General features: G+C 27.5%; 1 protein-coding gene across 1 annotated transcript; it reads right to left on the reverse strand.

Moving 5' to 3' along the window:
* Positions 1–806: 806 nt before the first annotated feature.
* LOC124823710 (cold-responsive protein kinase 1-like) lies at positions 807–3,826 on the reverse strand. The gene is made up of 8 exons (XM_047295992.2): positions 3,694–3,826; positions 3,232–3,420; positions 3,044–3,100; positions 2,816–2,946; positions 2,206–2,419; positions 1,771–2,002; positions 1,343–1,493; positions 807–1,266 (listed from the first exon to the last, which is right to left on the reverse strand). Exons 1-8 carry the CDS (start codon positions 3,767–3,769, stop codon positions 961–963), a joined length of 1,356 nt encoding a protein of 451 aa, XP_047151948.2. The 5' UTR covers positions 3,770–3,826; the 3' UTR covers positions 807–960.
* Between the last annotated feature and the right edge of the window lie 10,724 nt (positions 3,827–14,550).

The raw sequence follows: 14,550 nt of genomic DNA on the forward strand, positions 1-14,550 counted from the left end.
TAACTAAACCTAATTTTTTTTAATGAACAGAGAAAACAACAAACGAAAATAAATAAATAAAAAGTAAGCAACTCAGTACATCAACTATCAAGTAATAAAGTGTTAAACATCTAAAAATTAAAAAAAATAATTAAAATATGAATTTGAGATTTCATTAAATTTCTTTCTTTGAATTCTCGACAATCTTATGTAACATTCCTGTTAACTTAACAAAATCTCATGACACACAATATTTTAATATTTTAAATTATTAATTATAAAGACATAAAGCTAGTAATATAAGAAATTTAATTTAATAGATAAGTGAAGAATGAAACATTACATTCTTATATAATTAATTTTTGTCCAACATGTATTCTTAATATTTATTAATCTATCTATTATAATAATAGATCACTAAAAAATAATAAATAAGAAAAAATAAAATTAATAATAATAATAATTAGATATATTCGCGTTTCACTTTTTTTTCATCTATTTTAAATAATTTCTAAATAAGTTAGCCATAACTTCTATTACATGAAGCTTTTATTAAAAAGGGAAAAAAAAAACATTTTCACTTTTTTATTTTTATTTTTCATTTTTACTTACTTTTCATCCTCCAATTCAATACAAAAATATTTGTTTATTACATTTCCTAGTAGTAGAGAGGAAAACAAATAAAGCTTCTTTGGTATGTGTAAGAAAATAAATATCATTTTTAAAGACAAGTTATTTATTCAAAAGCAACTTCTTGTAATAAATATATCAGAACTATATTTCAGTCCATACTATAAGTAAATAATTCTGTCTGCATAGGAAGAGATAGGTACAAAATTTGCAATGAACACGAGTAGATTGATTTTAGAATGATAACTAATATATATACAACTAAAGTGAAGGAAATCCATACATAGTTTCTGGGAGTTGTTTTTCCTTCTTCTAAGGAAATGGTATCTTAATTGACTTTTTAAGTGTGTTCTACAATGATGCCACTGCAGTTGTGGAAGGTTCGGAGGAGGATATGGCTCCCCAAGAGTGGTTCTCATCATCCATTACGCGCCTCCTGTGAACGAAGGTTGGCCTGATCGGCTTGGCAACCATTTCAACTTTGAATGTCAGCAATGCTACGATTTCTGACATCGCAGGTCTCAAATCCGCATGTGGCTGAAGGCACGATAAGGCCACGTGAAATGCTTGCATAACATCCTTTTCCTCCATGCCATGTTCTCGCAGCCTTGGATCCACTATTTCCATCAACATTGACTTCTCGTAAACTTTCCATGCCTGAAAAGTAATTAACATTAATTTATACAAGCATCTCGGAGAATAATACGGTAGTTATAACAAGCTGAGAGATTACATATTCAGGGAGGTACTGCATTTCTGATGGTAAAGTGAGGTCTGTGTTTTTCCTGCAACAGATGATTTCAAGCACAAGAACTCCGAAACTATAGATGTCTGCCTTTTCGGACAACTCTCCTCTAATGGCATACTCAGGAGCTGTATAACCTCTGACAAAAAATGACAAGAAAGTCAAGAATGATGTTCATTAAAAACCTCAAAGAGTTTTAGATGTTCAATACAAAAGTATGCTGCCAAATGATACGTTAAAGTGATGATCAATGCTCTAGAGGAGTTTCATTTGAATAAAATGTCAATACTTTATAGTAAGCTGGTTTTTATCTTATAGTTGATGTTAGGTGAAGTTACCTAACGCACATAAGTAAGTTGTGTTCCAAGAATTTAGGCCGACAATTAATGTGGTACCTTCAAACATAGAGGACTTACAATGTTCCAGCGAACTGAGTGCTAAGATAAGCTTGGTCTTCAGGGAAGAACCTAGCTAGCCCAAAGTCTCCAATCCTAGGCTGAAACTTCTCGTCAAGAAGAATGTTGCTAGCTTTGATGTCTCGGTGAACAATTCTTAAATGCGAATCCTCATGGAGGTACTGCAATCCCCTTGCTACACCAAGAATAATTTGGAATCTAGTGTTCCAATTCAGAAATTGATCACTCCCTCCTGATAAAACAGACATCCAAAGTCCGAGTTATTTTTTAAAAACTTCAGACTATTCAGTTGTTTCAAATGCTCATGACCCATTGGATATGGTATACACATACTACATGCTCGGGTTCAAGGAAAGTACTTTCACCAATAACTGTGACGGACTTCATTTTCTATATAATAAACACACCATGCTGACAGTAATAAAGCAGAGATACCATAAATTATGAGGTCCAAACTTCTGTTCTTCATATATTCGTACACGAGTATCTTTTGAGGCCCATCTGTGCAGCATCCGAGAAGGCGAACCAGATTTTTGTGTTGGATGCTTGTGATCATTCTCACTTCTGCCAGAAATTCTTTTTCTCCTTGTTGAGACTTGTCAAGAGACAATGTCTTTACTGCAACAAGCCTTCCATCTGCCAACTTGCCCTGTCAAAACAATTGAATTTCAGAATACTAATCACACAGGAGCAGCGGTACACTCATTTATGCAAGCCTCAACCACCAAACACGATTTCTCTAACACCCCCATTATTATGAATTCCAACAAGTTGTCCACTGCCTTATTAAAATTTGAATCCATAACAGAGAGAAAAATATTAACGAGTGCTTTTAGTGCCCTTCATAAATGACTCAGAACTGAAAAGCTCTCGAGGAGAGTGTTACTTACACAATCTCTATTAAAACTTCTCTATTTATTATTCGTTATTCAAGCCTTCAGCACTCACATATTAACAGTTGAATCATGATTAAGAGATCAGGTTCCGAAAACTAACAAATGAAATTGTGTATCAAAGCAAATGACACAAGATTTAGTACCTATACCTGATAGACAGGCCCAAATCCACCACTTCCAAGCAGATTTCGAGGGTGGAAATTCTTAGTGGCTCTACTCAATGTCCGGAAGTCAAAGTAGCTAATTGTCCGAAGGTTTCCACTAATGAACTCCATCTGTCCTGTGTACACAAACGAACTTCAATAGAATCATTACAGTGCTGCACTCTATACATAAATATATTTCACATTTTATGTTTTATGTTTTCTTTTGAATACCTGGTTGAATATTTGGGACCATCATCTTCATCACCTCACGCGGTTCAATATATTTCCCTTTGGTAAGTGCCAAGAACAAATAACAGAAGTATCATCATTATAAGCACACTGTCAAAAAAATTAACCAAATATGTTGCAGGTATGTAGATAACTTTTGCTTTGTATATGTTATGATTTCTTCAACTTACCATGTTGTTGACATGTTAGAGTTGTGTTCACATTTGCTGGCCCTTTAGTACGCCTCCAAAATATAAACAGAAGAATGAGCAATATGATGAGCAACACAGTCCCCCCAAGGAAGAAGAAGATTCCAGGGTCGTAGCGTGAAACGGAGGCTTTCAAAGCCACAGAGGATGAAGGAGGTTCCTGTGCAGTCACTGTGTCAAAGGATTTCATCGTTGTTAAAAAGAACTTGAAAAATTTAAGAAAGCTAAAGCAACCCTTTTATGCATCCTATTCCAAATGCAATATTAACAACCTTTTATGCAATATTAAACTCCATTTGTAATACCTATTCTCAAGCTTATATTGAAATGTATATGCACATAATTCATGAATTTACATTATGTCATGCAGTTGAAAACGTATGGAAAACGAAATAACTAACTTTCCGAAGGTGGTAAATACAATTTGAGATCATAAAGTGAAACCTTGAAGTACTCTCCGAGGCATTCTTTGGGGCAGAAGAAAGCATTCTGATTCAACAGTTTTGGTCAATAATGTCATGGCCAAATATGAAGGGTTAAGTTCAACAACTGGCAACAGCAACCATTTTCCAATCTGGTTTTGTATATAGCAATTTTTTGTTTTTGTTGTTGTTATTGTATCGAATTGTTATGTTAAAAAACAAAAGAGAAGGTTGGAGAAGCATTGTATAGTTTGCAAGGGCTTCCCATAGAATTGATGGAAACAATGCAACAGTAAGAGTAAAATTTTGTCAGACATTTGAATTGGAGGCAAATACAAATAGATGCGGTCGAATGCAGAGATTGAATGAAAAAATATGTGTACTGTGTGATTGTTAAGTAATGAATAAATAATAAGAATGAGAGGGATTTTCTCTTATTTTCTCCATCACAATGACAGGTTGTGGCAGCTCTACTCATTGTATGTATGTAACAGACATCACAGTTCACTTTGAAAGCTTCTCAATTATATTTTTATGTGTAACATTCTCACTCCTTCTTTGTTCACTTCTAATGCCGTCTTGCGTTTCCACTTGTCACTTTGTGTCCGTGGTTTCTTCTTCCCATCAAAGGTCCCACCATGTCTTTATATAATTGAAAGAAAAATACTTTTGATTTACTTTTCGGTTTTAGCTCATTGCTCAATCCCTTCTACCCTTCTTTCTTCATTTAGACTCTTATAATATTTTGCATTGGAAATTTTTTACATAATAATTCATTTGTATTGGACGGAAGTTAAAATGTTCTATAACTAAATATTTTATTTGGGTACAAAATTTTAAAAAAAAAATTGAATTATAAGAGGATATACTTCATGGTCTGAATTCTCTGAACCCATTTCTCAAGTTCAATTAAGGTTTTGTCAATCAAACTCTAGTAAGAATTTGGGTGTTATTCCCTCCACCATCACATTTTCTCCCTCTACCTCTCCAATCCTATTACATATTTTTTGAATTACAAAATTAACCTTTTATAACTACAAAAATAACCTTTTTACTTTTTAATCATAATTATTTACTTTAACCCTAAAATCTATCTTTCTATCATTTCTCACCCACCTCCTAACCCTTTCAGATTCTCATCCAAACTTCATCATATTCGTTTCTCATCTTCCATTTTTCTTCCATATCAGTTTTCTTCCTCCTTTAGCGGGTTCGGCGGTGTATACTAATAACAATAAAGATCCTCAAAAATACATTATTAAAATACATCAAAATATATTCAAAAATAATATATCAAAAAATATAAATTATATTATTTAAATATCTTCAAAATTAATATAAAAAACTGTAAAATATAAACCGTATAATCTTTAAACGGATGTCCACATCCGTTTAAGGGAAAACGGATGTCGACATCCGTTGACGGATGCTCACATCCGTTGACGGATGCTCACATCCGTTGACGGATGCTCACATGGTTTATATTTTAGGGTTTTATTACGCACCTTCACGCCTCTGAACCTTTCACGCCTCTGAACCAGCACCTTGAAGCACCACCACACTCACGGCTGAAGATGAATTGTTTTCCCCACTTTCAATCTTACTAACACGTCACAATTCTATAAAAGAGAAGAAAAAATGGAATATGAGAGACAACCCAAAGTAGTGGTGGAACTTAAGAGACAATCTGAGAAAAATAATAAAGAGAAAGAGGGAAGAATGATAAAGAGAATGAATGTCCACTTGAGATTTTAAATAATATTAATCCTGAAATTTTAATAAGGGTAAAATAGAAATGAAAAAATAAAGAAAAAGATAAAAGGGGAATGGGGTGGTAGAGGAAGGAAGTTGTGGTGGTGGAGTAGCACCTCTTAATAATTTTATTATTTAGACTTTGATAAGTGTTGTTGGGTCGTACTCGGTTAAAATGTTGTCAACTTGGCTTACTAGGACAGGGCATCATTGCCTTATTTTTTTTATTGAGATTTTATTGATCTTTGTGAGACTATTTTGTAATTGATGAAGTTAAACAAATTTCAACCGACATCAACTGTTATTCACCATGTTTGAATTACATTTCTATCAATTTAGGCTTATTTATCAATCTGTTAGCCGTACTTTCTTTTTCAATATTGATAAAGTTCTTTTTAAATATGTCGAGAAAAATTATTTTTAGTTCATATTGGTTAGAATTATTTTTTACTTTGTCATTATATTTTTTAATTTAAATTATTTGTGTTGTTTTTGTTAAGATTTGATCACAATTTTTTCTACGTACTGTCAACTTGACTTTTTTTTTTAAAAAAAAAAACTTGTTAAAATTATGAAAATCTTTATCAATATAGAGTTAGTGTGTTAACAGAAAACAATCTTGTGTTTAGATAAATAATTTCATAATTTTCAAGAAATTCAAATACATTGAATTTGAATTATTTTCAATTTAATTTAATTTATTTTTTAACTGTTTTGTTTGGATATAGGTGTTACAGAAGAATGAATGATTTAACTAGAGCAATAGGACCAATTTGTTTGAAAAAGAAAATCAGAATGATTTTTCTTTCATCAAAATCTTTTTAAAACAATTTTATGTGAAAACCATAACGCAATCAAATTTGTAAATTAAGCTTGATACAAGATTTTATATCTACACAATTAAAGAAGATAAAACAAAGACAAAGATTACTAAGAGTTTATACTAATTCAAATAAAATTGATCATATATCTAATTTCATTTATTCAAAATTAGAATAATCAGTTCACTAACAAAATCAAGTTTGTACAAAACATCATGTAATTAAAAACTTTACTACAACTATTACCTCTTGAACACGAATGTTAACTCTGTCTACTCTTGATATCACAATATGTCTTATCAACTTTTGATTCAACAACCACAAAACAATACTAAAATACTTTATAAAAAAAACTGAAAGAATTTGCCAAATATTTATCTTACAAATTAATTAAATTATCAAAAACTTTATCATATCACTAGTTGATATTTAGTTTCACGTTTAAAATTTAAAATATATGTTTTGATATAAAATAATATCATAAATTTTATATTGACTAAAGATAAAATTAATTTATAATATATAAATAATGTTTAAAATTCATTTTATTAATATGAATACTTATTTAAAATGATTGGTATCTTATAACAATTTTTTAACATACACATTAAAATATATATATATATATATATATATATATATATATATATATATATATATATATATATATGTTTTTTATATATGAAACACACGAGTTATTGATTTAATTGTTTCATTTTCTAAAAGTGAGTTAATTGTGATCTTATGAATATTTATTTAAAGTGATTGATATCTCATAATAAAAAAATTTGTAACATACACACTAAAATAGAATAAAAAATTACATTGATATTTCTTTTATACGAAACACATACAAGCTATATATTGGTTTAATTGTTTTGTTACCACTAAAGTTTATACTTTGAGGAATTTTGTCACTGAATTTTGAACTTACTGATTACACCATTTAAGTTGAAAGATATCAAAAGTATTTTACAAATTAATCCATTAGGTTGCCAATTATCTCACGTCATGATAACGTGACCAATAAAATAAGTTGGAAAGTTCATGACGATTCGTTTCAAATGATGCTGCCACTATTTTTTCTTAAACATTACAAACTAACATCGTCATTTTATATTTATCTTCAAATAGTATATGGACATGAGCTTGTTTTGATTCTAGTAGAAGGGTAAACGTAATTTTGACAAATATAGTGTGAAAAAGGAAGCTTCCCTAACATGGAAAGAACAGAGTAAGTACATTGGTGTCGGTTTGATAAAAATCCGTTCATGTAAATGTCTCCTGTAATTTTATACTATCCATAATTTTTTTTTCTTCTATTGACCGGTGGTTTTGAATGGTTATGAATTAACCATTCTAAATCTAACTTTGATTAGGGTTTACATTAGAGATTTTCAAAAGTGTTTTTTAAGTTTCTTAACTTTGATTAAGATGATACATTAACATCATAAAGGTTATAAAAAAGTATGGAATATCAATGATTGGACACACCTACAAAACTTAATCTACTAGGTGAGGATTAAAAGCATTAAATTATGTTAAAGATGGATGTAAAAAAAAAAAAAGAACAGCCTTTGATAGTGGAAGATGAATGGATTCCAACTCGAGAGTGAAGTGGATTGCTTCAAGTTGTATGAAGAGAATAATTGAAGAGAGAATTTTGGCAATATGCATGCCTAACTCCTTCAAGTATGCATGCTTTGACTCCAATAATAATTGGGTCCTATGCTTTGACTTTCACCGTATGCAACTGTTGCCAAAGATAAGCATAAACTCTAGTTTACAAGTGACCCCTCACCGAGCAATCTTTTAGTTAAGAACAACCACTTCCATTCAAATTATATTATGCATGAGTTACAAAGCATAAAAACTACTATTAGTTTATTAATCAATCCACACAATTGTGACAACTTTTGTTTTATTTTTATTTAGTTTCGTTCCGTCTAGTGTGATTAATTAAAGTTTGATTTTGATTCCCACGATATTTATTACTAAAACGTCGTTAATGCTTCCAAACTTTAAATTATAAATTAAAGCCTTTTTTTATTTTAATATTTCTTTTCTACACCGGTTTATAGAAGGAGAAATGAGTTCTTTTTTGTTAAATTTTAGTTTTCTTATCTGGTCTAATAAGTGCTCCAATAAAGTTCATTAAGTCTCTTCGTTTTAGATTAGTCCAAATTTATGTCTATTGAAACAATATCCACATATCATAATTAATTTTGATAGTTTAATATTATAATTTTACTAACTACACTTTTATTATGTACTTGAGGTAATTATTCTTTCAATCAGAATATAGGTCCACAGTCATGTTGATCTTATAAATACAACTAGTATTTATTGAGAGATACTCACTTTATAATCATTCATACTTATTATATTCATAATATAAACTTTTATACTGACTTCAACATCAAAATCTTTTTATACATGAATTACCTCCTTCTAAACAACAAGAAATTTCATTTCAATCAATAAACACTTCCCAGGATCTTATCGTCTCTTCACAAATTCACATTCAAAAATTTTGATAAGATCACATACTTTATGTGTTTATTTATTTCTAGTCAATATTTATTTCAAGAAACATCCTCATTCAAAGTATGTGATAACGTGAAATAACACTTTTCTTATAAAAAAATTATATGAAAATAAAATAAATAATCAATTTTTTAAAATAATTATTATTATATTTTATTTTTAATATAGTACAAAATTAAAATACAAAATATTTTTATTTAAACCATTAAGATGATTAAACATAATTAATTATTAAAAAATTAACATTAATATATAATTAGTTTTATAAATTTAAATTTTTTAGTAATTTTTTAAAAAAATTAAAAAAGTTTAAACATAAGCAATAAAATTAAAATTTATATGTGTAAGTTTTTCTTTCATTATATTAAAAATTAAATATTTGTACCGGTTATTTATCAGTAAAATTATTGTTATAATTAAAATAAATAAAGTGATTAATATTTCAAAAACATTAATTATATTATCGAATTTGTTTCGAGTGTTGAAAAGTGTTTTAAACTCCTTAAAACATATTTTCTCATCATCATGTATTAAAATTAAAGTATCTCAACCATTCACATAGACCTATAAAAGAATACAAAGCTTCCTAAACGATAAACATGAAAATAAACCAACTTAAATATAAATAATAGAAAGAAATAGAAAAAAGATAGTGGTTATGACAAAATCACGTGGCCCAATAAAAAAATTTCTAAATATACTTCAATTAAAACAATGTTGAAATCATTGTCTTTCTCATTTGCCACGTAAGAATTCTAACCCAATTGTATATGTTTTTACTGTTTTGGTTTTCTTTCTCTCTTATCACTTCAGCCAACCAATGATTCTTGCCAAATAGTGAAAATAATTTTCTATTCTTTTTAAGAAGCGGATTCATATGAAAAATCCACCCCAACTTTGTATTCAGTCATCTTACCTTACGCTATAATAATTTCACACGACAACTTAAGAATCATAAATAAACCTTTCTTACTATGGAAACATTTTTTAAAGTAAAACTTGTGAGATTTGTTACAGAGTGAACATTTTGTCCTAGAAATATTAAAACACGTAAAATCATATGAGTTCAAGTCTCAATATTCAACTTACATGATGAAAGGTGAATCTAATATATTACCTAGCTTAATCAAGTAAACAATGTAAAAAGTGAAATTATTTGTTCTTTTTAACTTCATATTTGTTGAATAATATCCATATTAGAACTTTTAAATAATTTACCCTCACTTTTATATTTTATAAAGTTATTTTATTTTTAATTAATATGAAATCTCTAATATATATTATTAAGATATATATTTAAAATTAAATATTAATAAATAGTTAAATAATAGTTAAATAATGATATTATGTTCCGATACTATGATGTGATATTATGATAATAAATGAATTTTAAAGTTAATTCAATTTTACTAATAAAAGAATTATATATATATATAAAAATTATTCTTTGGTTTTACTTTTATAGAAAAATTAGAAGATTTGTCATGTTTTTGTTGGGGGAGATTAATGAATAAAAACATGTGTGTTTTAAATGGAAGACAGCAATATTTGTGATAGCAACCAATGCCGATGTGACTGAATCGAATCCATAATGTTTTTCTATTTAGAAAGTTGGAGTGGGAGAGTTATCTTTTTACAAGGTTATGATGGAATACACTACCCAACTTCATCATCAGAACAAAACTCCAAACTCCAACTATTCTTTTACAGATAATGTTAATATCCCAGTAAGACCTAATTAATAAACAAAAGTAGCTCTTCATTTGATCTAATTATTTATTATATAATCAAAAACAAAAAAATTAAAATTAATATATGAAGTTGTGTATATATAATTTTATAATTTTTTATTTTTTAAATTTTTTAGTTTTAGTTAAATTTAAAAACAATTTTCGTTAAACACAGTACATCATCTATGAACATCTTGTCACTGGTTTATTTTACCAAAATATTATATGACATATAGTATGACCGTGTAAATTAATTGTATATAACATATTTAACAAAAATTTCTAACTACAGGAACTTAATTTGAAATGCTTTAAAATTTTGAAGACTCGATGAATCACTCACAAATATTTAATAGATACTCAATTGAAAATTTTAAAATTTATCAAAAACTCAAGACATAATTAAGTTAATAATAATAAGTAGCTAATATTAAAGATCAATATAAACTCTTATTCAAAAACCAATTATAATCTTTTATAGAAAACTAAGACATTAATAATTTTTTGTTTATACAATACTATTTAATTTACTCAATATAATTAATAATTATCTTTTGTTTCTAAATTAGTTATTATTTAATAATTTTTTTCTACTATACGCGATATACTAGACCATGTAAACCTACTCACTAGTAAGTAAGAAAAGTATGACACGAATTGAATATTATAGTTTGTCGATATGATTAAGCCCATCTAACATCATTCACAACCTATACACAAACCAACAATCAGATGGAAAGGTTGACCCGTATAATCCAAAAAAAAGTTTATCATATTTTAATCTCTAAGTCATACAAAATTCTTCTATTTTATTATTGCTTACATTTAATATTAATTAATTGTTATAGTTTTTTTTTTCTTTTATAGTTTAGATAGTTATTTATTTTTATGTTTCATCTTTTACGAAAGGTTTAACTTGATCTTAATATTATGTTTACTTATTTTATTTTAATTTTATTGTTATGGTAGATCGGATGCAACAAAAATGTGAAACATTAAAATAAAATTATTATTATTACATTTGTATAATTTTTTTCAGATTTTATTTGTGAGTTAATCATGTAGGATGAATTAACAAAACTAACATACAAATCTTATATAGAACTAACCTGTCTGATACATCCTTTGCAAGTCAAATATGAGTGAACCAAAGCGAAATAAACTAGTATGTATTGTCGTATCTTATACCAAATGAACTCATTATTATATATGTAAAAAGAAATATATATATATATATATATATATATATATATATATATACACACACACACACACGTGTATGAATTCATTGGTTCAGAAGCTCAATTTACTTATAAAAAACTGTATCTATTTCTTTCGAAATTATCTAACACAAGAATATATGTAACAAATGGAAGTAGATACTAGTAAGTAGTATCTTGACCTAATGAGGAACGAAGAATGATTATAGTCTTTAATTTAAAAATATAATATTTGGTACCTAGTATTTAACACTCATTAATGAATATTGAATATATCTCTTGAATAGTTTAATTTTTAGTATTCAATTATCCTTCACAAAATATCCAATGATGATCTTGTTAATATTTTAAGTAACTTATTTAAAAACTAAAATTGATAAAGTTGAGAAATCTTCAGTCACATACAATATTAAGAATCAAATATTTTTTTTATCTCAATCTCTTCTTAATTTTCGTTGACTAGATATTTTTTCCAGACATATTAATTCTAAACATGTAATCTCTAATATTAATTTTGAAAATTGTGATGTTAAATTTAGATGATTTGAGTGTGGTGGTGCGGAATTATTAATTAGTTGATCGATGATTATTTATTAGAAAGATAGTTAGAAGATGAGCATTTCCTCTTAAGAAAGGGAAAAATCATTACAATTTACTAAAAAACTATTTGAGAAGTATAAAGAATATGATGCACAAAATAAAAATGGAAGCACCTTTTCCTTGTGGTCCTCTCTTCTCTATAGTCCATGCCATTAGTGTCACAGAACCTAATATTGCCCATTTTCTTTGTACATATTCGATGCATTTGAAATGACCCAGCAATCCTTTTATTGCCATTTCAAACGTGACTCGAATTTACTTTTAGGATTTTTAATTTTATTTTGGAGAGATCCAAGTATATTTCTATTTTTTTTATTGGCTGAAATATATATATATATATATATATATATATATATATATATATATATATATATATATATATATATATATAAGTCTAACTTTTATCAGTGTGAAATTATTATTTTTTTTTATAAAAAGTAAAGTTGGTTGATTGAATGGTTGAATTATAGTTTTATATTATCATAATATATATGTCCAATTTTATTAAAATTAAATAATAAAAAAATAATAAAGTAACTAATATGTGATCTTATTTAAAAGAATAAAAAACATAAAAGTGATTTTAAATTTAAATATTTAGAAATTTAATATTATTTAAAAATATTAAAATAAGTTTAAATTTTTGAACCAATCTCTTTTACTAAAAGTTCGAATAGGATTGATTTGAAAAAGATTTTTCATTTTAAATATAGATTGAATTGAAGTTAATTCATTTAAGAATTAAATAGATTCAATTCGGAAATTTATCTATTTATTAAATTATTTAAATTATATTACAATTTTTAACAAGTGTATCTATAATAATATTTTGTGAAATTAAAAAAATGTTTTAATTGTATGATTATTCAAAATGAATCGAGTACATTTATTTTGATCTATAAAATAAATTATAAGAATAAAATATCTAGAGAGTTAATTTACTTAATTCATTGATTTATTGTGAGTGAAGTCATATTATAATTTTTTTTCTTATTGTTGGGAATCCAAGTGTGAGTCAAAGTCTCATAGAAATGTGAAAGACTCATTAACCCACTGTCTTAATGTTTTGGGTAAAAAGTGATGTCAATCTCTTATATGAATTCAGATTTTATTGGTGTTTGTGTCTTCCAGTGAATCTTCTCCTTGATAAATCCAATAGATGACATTAAAATTAAGAATCTTAATTGTATAATAATTCATAATTATTAAAAAAAAAAAACAAGCCTTTTTAGTATAAAAGAGTATATTTGATAAATCTCAAGGTATATCAGAAGACAATATTTAAATTACAAGATAACTCTTTTAGAAGGTTTGTTTGTGCTGTATTTTCTTAATAAACTAAGTAAACTTCTGTTTTCTATTTGGGTGTCTAATATGTCTATTTTAAAAATAAGCATTTGAAATGAGTGCCTTGATTGAGATGGTAAAATAAAATGAAAAAAGACAAGTTGATTAAATCAGAATTTGACAAGAACATTAGAGAAGAAGCGATTGGTCTAAGGCTAAGGAAGCGGATGCCATATTCCACTTCTCATAAATACAGTTTACTACCTTCATAACCAGCTATGCACGAAAGCAACATTTGACCCACGAAAGACCCATTTTTGGCAGAAAGCTTGCATGATTAAACACGTAACAACTCATTTCTCTACCTTCTCCAGCCTCTTAAATATATTAACTCCAAAGTCCATAATGCTCCAGTGATTCCTTTTATACTCCAATCAATATCCACCATTCAACAACTGTTTCAGTCCAAAAAATAACCCTCTTCACACTTACCATTATTTCAAATTTACCCATACCATCACTTATTCTAAAACTTTATGACATAATACCAATACCACTTTTCAAAACTCATTATTTTTCTCAGTTAATTTGCTCTGAAATCTTAGCTAGTGGCCTAACTGTTATCTAAATTTCACTTTATCAATTGACGATAACAGGGATCATCTCCCAAAAGCTTTGTGTATCTCAAATCATGTATGTTCTGATTTTGGGATAAAGTTATTAGTCTCACCAAATCCAAACAAATTTGATGTTAGATAAAAAGGTGTTAATTGAGGCAGTATCACTTCTTCCAACTGGCAGAAAAGGAACCATTATTTAATATTAGTACCTAGTAATTAGTAGATTCTGTGGAACTATTAACTAAAACAATACCAGCACCATAACCTAGACAGCTGCCATTTGATTTGAGGTTTGAAAACCA

The sequence above is a fragment of the Vigna umbellata genome, chromosome 1 (genome assembly GCF_029865625.1).
Source record: "Vigna umbellata cultivar VRB3 chromosome 1, Vumbellata_1.0, whole genome shotgun sequence".
NCBI classification, from domain to species: domain Eukaryota; kingdom Viridiplantae; phylum Streptophyta; class Magnoliopsida; order Fabales; family Fabaceae; genus Vigna; species Vigna umbellata.

Bases quoted from the DNA above. Each gene is read 5' to 3' on its own strand.
- LOC124823710 (XM_047295992.2), bottom strand. From the start codon at position 3,769: ATGACATTATTGACCAAAACTGTTGAATCAGAATGCTTTCTTCTGCCC. The intron at 3,101-3,231 runs GTAAGTTGAAGA...CACTTACCAAAG, and splicing joins TCTAACATGTCAACAACATG to GGAAATATATTGAACCGCGT. The intron at 2,003-2,205 runs GTATCTCTGCTT...CTGTTTTATCAG, and splicing joins TTTGGACCTCATAATTTATG to GAGGGAGTGATCAATTTCTG.